Source organism: Engraulis encrasicolus, chromosome 15, assembly GCF_034702125.1.
Source record: "Engraulis encrasicolus isolate BLACKSEA-1 chromosome 15, IST_EnEncr_1.0, whole genome shotgun sequence".
Lineage (NCBI taxonomy): Eukaryota > Metazoa > Chordata > Actinopteri > Clupeiformes > Engraulidae > Engraulis > Engraulis encrasicolus.
The window spans coordinates 9,553,058-9,558,057 of record NC_085871.1 but is presented as its reverse complement, the minus strand read 5'-3'; the positions used below and the strand labels follow the sequence as shown (position 1 = coordinate 9,558,057).

Below are 5,000 nucleotides of genomic sequence, written 5' to 3'. Positions count from 1 at the left end.
TTCACCACGTTACAGGGAATGGGAGCACCCACGTGACCTAGAAGAAATACACAGCACACAGAGAGACATTCATAGAGAGAAGTGACATGCTGTATCTCCAGGCTTTTCTGGGTCTTTTTTCTGTTATCCTTTATTTATCCAAGAATGTCCCACGTGACGTCTCCTCTGCCAGGGAGTCCTTTTCAAAATGTTCTATCTCCAGATTTTTCGGTACCTTCTGTTGGTGTCTTCTGTTTGTTTTTCTGTTTTAATTCCAGGGTTGTGTCCGATTTGGAATTAAGAGCAGTCTCAGTTTTCTGTTTGCTATGTCTCTCCATTGCCTTAACTACATTTGGTGTCTCAACAGGTATTTTTGTCTACTGGGCTTGGTATGCGTTGTGCATCCGAAGTGATAGGTGGGTCTCTTTGCTATAATATGCTAGGTTTGTTTGTGCACTGTTAGTTAGCTGGGGTGTGTCTACAGGGCTGTCCATTGGGTTTGGTGTGTTGCACCTTCAAAGGGGGTAGGTGTGTCTCTCTATGCAATTCCAAGTTCATCTGTGTCCTTCCCCAGATGGAGTGTGTAGCCCCATAATGCACGCCGTTTCACCAGTGGTACGCTGTCATAGTCATTGAAAAATTTACTATCATAGTACTACACTACTATGATATTACACAGGGCCTTTGTTAATGCACTACGACTTGGTCATCACCATCCTGGTAATAGAAAAAATTACAACTCTGTGTCTTAGCATTTTAACTAGGGGTGGGCATAGATTAATTTTTTTAATCTAGATTAATCTCACTGTAATTATGAAATTAATCTAGATTAATCTAGATTAATCTATATCAAAATGGCTCATTCAGAATAGGCACGATAGCGAAATAATGCCGAAAAAAACCTTGGACCAGAGCTCATCTTTTTTTTCCAAAATGCATCTCATCTTCAAAAAATGGTCATGTTGATACTTGGAGATTAAAAAATTACAGCAATATGTGTAAAGTGTGTCCAATATGTTAGGAAGCATTTACAGTTATAAGATACTGAAATTTCAAAATGAACAGCGCTATAAGTTGTAGAGGCAAATACAGATAAATCTATCAAATATTTAGGCTATTTAAACAATATTGTGTAGTGGAAAGTGCGCACATTCAGCAAAAAAGCATCAGCAGGTGCCAGATCAAAAAACTGTCACATGTAGGAGTGGCAAAGGATCTGCACACTGCTTTAAACAATATTACCTCAACAATTCAGCATTTCTAATGGAGAGAGAGAGAGAGAGAGAGAGAGAGAGAGAGAGAGAGAGAGAGAGAGAGAGAGAGAGAGAGAGAGAGAGAGAGAGAGAGAGAGAGAGAGAATCTGCCACTGACTGTTAAAAGGAGCAGCAGCTCCTTTAAAGATCGCCTCTCAACGTAATTTAAATAATATTGCCGTGTTCCCAATTGTTATTGAATGTGTTACGCGTTGGTCCTGTTTTAAAAAACGTTCTGGTTGCTTTGTTTCAAGACGTTTTTGCAAGCTGGCAAGGTGGCTTGTGGAGAAACGAGAGAGTGTTCCGTGTTTCTCGTGGAAATGCGTCTCTGATTGGCTCACTCCTCCTGCTCTCAAAGAAACGCGTCTCTGATTGGCTCAGTCCTCCAGCTCCTGGAGGGAATGTAATGGGAAACAGAGTCGCCACTTCCCCGGGTGGTACTGCACTATAGGGGCGCCAACGGAGGCGTGCAGGCTCCATTCAGGGCTGTGATCTTTCGACAGCGACCCCTAGGCGAGCTGTAGGCACGGAGCAACCGGAGTGAGCAGGCTTTATGTATGAGGCTTTGTGCTGTGTGTGTACCTGAGAGTAGCAACCAGCTGATAGCTAAGCTAAGCTATGTTTCGGGCCACCAGACGTTGCTTGTTTTGAAAACAAGCAGAAAAAAATTACTCGACATGTTTTTAGATAAATGGGTCGATATAAACCTTTGTGGGCAACGCCTTCTTTCGACGTGACGAAACACAGACAGGCTTTCGTGATTCGCTCGTTTCTCTGCATTATTGATGTAAATTGGGAAACACCGGGAAACACAGCCAGGAGAGTTGACGCACCGCTATGAGAGCCTTGCAAGTGAGTTTAACTTGGGGTGACCGTCCGATCTTCAAAAGGAGTGAGTAAAACTGTGTTTTATCGGAAGTTGGCCTTTAAAGCGATGGTTCGGAGTAGAATCACCCTAATGCCATTTGAACCGTGACACCCATCCACCTTTACACCCGAAGTGTTTTCTGCCGCAGACTTACATCAACAGAGTTGCCGTGTTATTCGATGTTTATTCCGGTTAGCTTGACTCAAGCGCATATGGATACTGGGCACCGTCTCCAAACTTTCCCCACAAAAATAACATGTCATTACACCAAACTTCTGCAGTAGCACAAATATGGTCTGTAGGCCTACTCACGAAACGAAGCATTTGGAAGTTTGGAAATAGTCCAGGAGTTTAGTATTATCAACACAAGCTGAATAGCTTCTCTGCTGCTAAAGCTGCGCCAACGTTACTTCCGTCATATGAGACAAGCCCGTAAAAGTCTTCAACAAACTTCCAGACGAGAGTGTTAAAAAAGTTTTCACTGAATTGTGATTAAGGCTTATATTTTCAAGGCAATACTTAAAAGATATTTCAAATCTTACCTACTATCAATTACACAAGGATTTTCGTTATCAATACTGATGCTGAATTCACTTTTCATTGTGCATATTATGAGCTTCGTTGAGGACTCTTACATGCTTGTCTTAGATGACGGAAGTAACGTTGGCGCAGCTTTAGCAGCAGAGAAGCTATTCGGCTTGTGTTGATAATAATAAACTCCTGGACTATTTCCAAACTTCCAAATGCTTCGTTTCGTGAGTACAGACCATATTTGTGCTACTGCAGAAGTTTGGTGTCATGACATGTTATTTTTGTGGGGAAAGTTTGGAGACGGTGCCCAGTATCCATATGCGCTTGAGTCAAGCTAACCGGAATAAACATCGAATAACACGGCAACTCTGTTGATGTAAGCCTGCGGCAGAAAACACTTCGGGTGTAAAGGTGGATGGGTGTCACGGTTCAAATGGCATTAGGGTGATTCTACTCCGAACCATCGCTTTAAGAGAGAGAGGAGCTCTGCGCGTTGTAGGCACAGCAGCCCTCAGCAGAGCCAGGCTACTGGATATGCCCAGAGAGGGTTTATAGGTAGAAAGGCTATGATATGCCTATCTAGAACCTACAGCACTGGCACACGGCGATTTGACAGTTGTTCTCAGAGTTAGAATGCCAGATGAGTTACAACTCGACATGAATTCAGTTTGCAAAAAAAAAAAGTCAAGCGCGACAACCGCGAGGTTTATTACCGTCGGACATGAGAATATCTCACTGAATCGCAAATGTGCGTGATTGCAACAAAAACATTCAGCGAGAGTAGATATTGACAGTTTCAGTTTGACAATCTTCAAAATGCATAGGACTATCACACAGAATGTTTTGCAATTATAGGCAAGATTTCTGGAAGTTGTTTCTGTTCCATGCAATGGGTGAGGAAATGTAGGCTATGTCGGGCTGGTAGCTACTCACACACAATAATGTCTCTCTATGCTTCACCTCAAACAATCACCTCTCTTTAGTCTACCACTTATGAAAAAGCACTCAAACAACAACTACCACGGCAGAGGGATTAATGTTTTCAGCATGCAAACACTTCATATTTAGTAGGTCTGCTGAAACAACAGGTGGAGAGAGGAGAAGCGACTGGAGCGCAGTCTAAAAGCGTCTGTCAATTAAACGCTATGGTGACGTGCATACCCAAACTCCAAACCTATATTTTGAGAATAGATTAACGTGCGATATTTTCTTTAACTAATTTTAACCCATTTTGGCCTGATGACTCGTATATGTTGTTTGACCTTTGGTGCCTGGAGACACATGTACGCAGCATTCTGGATCTTGAGATGTTCGCTTTTTAATAAAAAATGTGGGTATGTTGCAGCTGAATGAGTACATTCTAATGCAAGATGAGGGTTTTAGGATTTAAATGCAATTCATTTCATGTTTTTATGTGCATCAGATGCTAGGATATTTAGGTTTTTATAGGCTTAGGGCAACTTTCCCCACAAGGGCTTAGGCATTCAGTGGGCATTTTTTGCAGGTGCTTTAGGCATCAATGGGTTAACAGGTGTTATTATATGGTGTGACGTCATCGGTCGAATGCTCCATTCATTTCAGTGGGGCTCCCCAACGTTTGCACGTCTGTTATTTTTTGATAACGGACGGGTTGGTCTATAACAGACCGCTGGCAATGGCAACAAGACTTTTCACTGCTAAAGCCTAAAGCGACTTTTGAACAATAATCAGCTGCTGTGATAGACAACACCTGTTGTCCTGGCTAGCTGTTGCCTAGCGGTGTTCCACAACGGCACTGTTTTGTTTTGCGCAGCAACAATCTTTTGACATTAAAAACTATAATAGACTTAACATTAAATAGGCCTAATGAAATGTCCCCGCCATGTGTGAATCATTTAAGTATATCCATATAATAAGCGGGTTAACTTTCGGCGAGTCGGTCGCTCCGCGTCGGGGTCTAAAGATTCTCTCTGTCGTGCTGCTATTCCACGGTAGCGACCTTCTCGCCGAACGTTAACCCTTACTTGGTGGACGGCGCTATTGTTGGGCGGGACTCACCTGATGTCCAGTCTCCAGGTACAGCAAAGGTGCAGCCTGCAGTGCACTCCGTCTGGCCATAGGCCTCAAAGATCTGCAGCACAGGACAAAAACAGACTCAGCAGAGAAATAAAATGCCTATTGTTATAGTTGTCCTTACAACAAGCTAACATGTGTTGCTATGTCACTCGCTTGTGATCCCTTACTGCTTCTCCTATATTATATTATATTATATTATATTATATTATATTATATTATATTATATTATATTATATTATATTATATTATATTATATTATATTATACGAAGAGCCTGTCTACACCAGCTCAAATAATATCATTATAACTTGCAAC

General features: G+C 42.1%; 1 protein-coding gene across 3 annotated transcripts in view; it reads right to left on the bottom strand.

The window, feature by feature from the left end:
- acsl5 (acyl-CoA synthetase long chain family member 5) overlaps positions 1-5,000 on the bottom strand; it is a 24,203-nt gene that overhangs the window by 5,059 nt on the left and 14,144 nt on the right. For all 3 annotated transcript variants that reach the window (XM_063216993.1, XM_063216994.1, XM_063216992.1), the window contains exons 15-16: positions 4,669-4,741; positions 1-37 (exon numbers count right to left, since the gene is read on the bottom strand). The exon at positions 1-37 is cut by the window's left edge and continues 52 nt beyond it. In XM_063216993.1, the coding sequence (XP_063073063.1) occupies positions 1-37; positions 4,669-4,741 (110 nt within the window). The remainder of the gene's footprint in view (positions 38-4,668; positions 4,742-5,000) is intronic.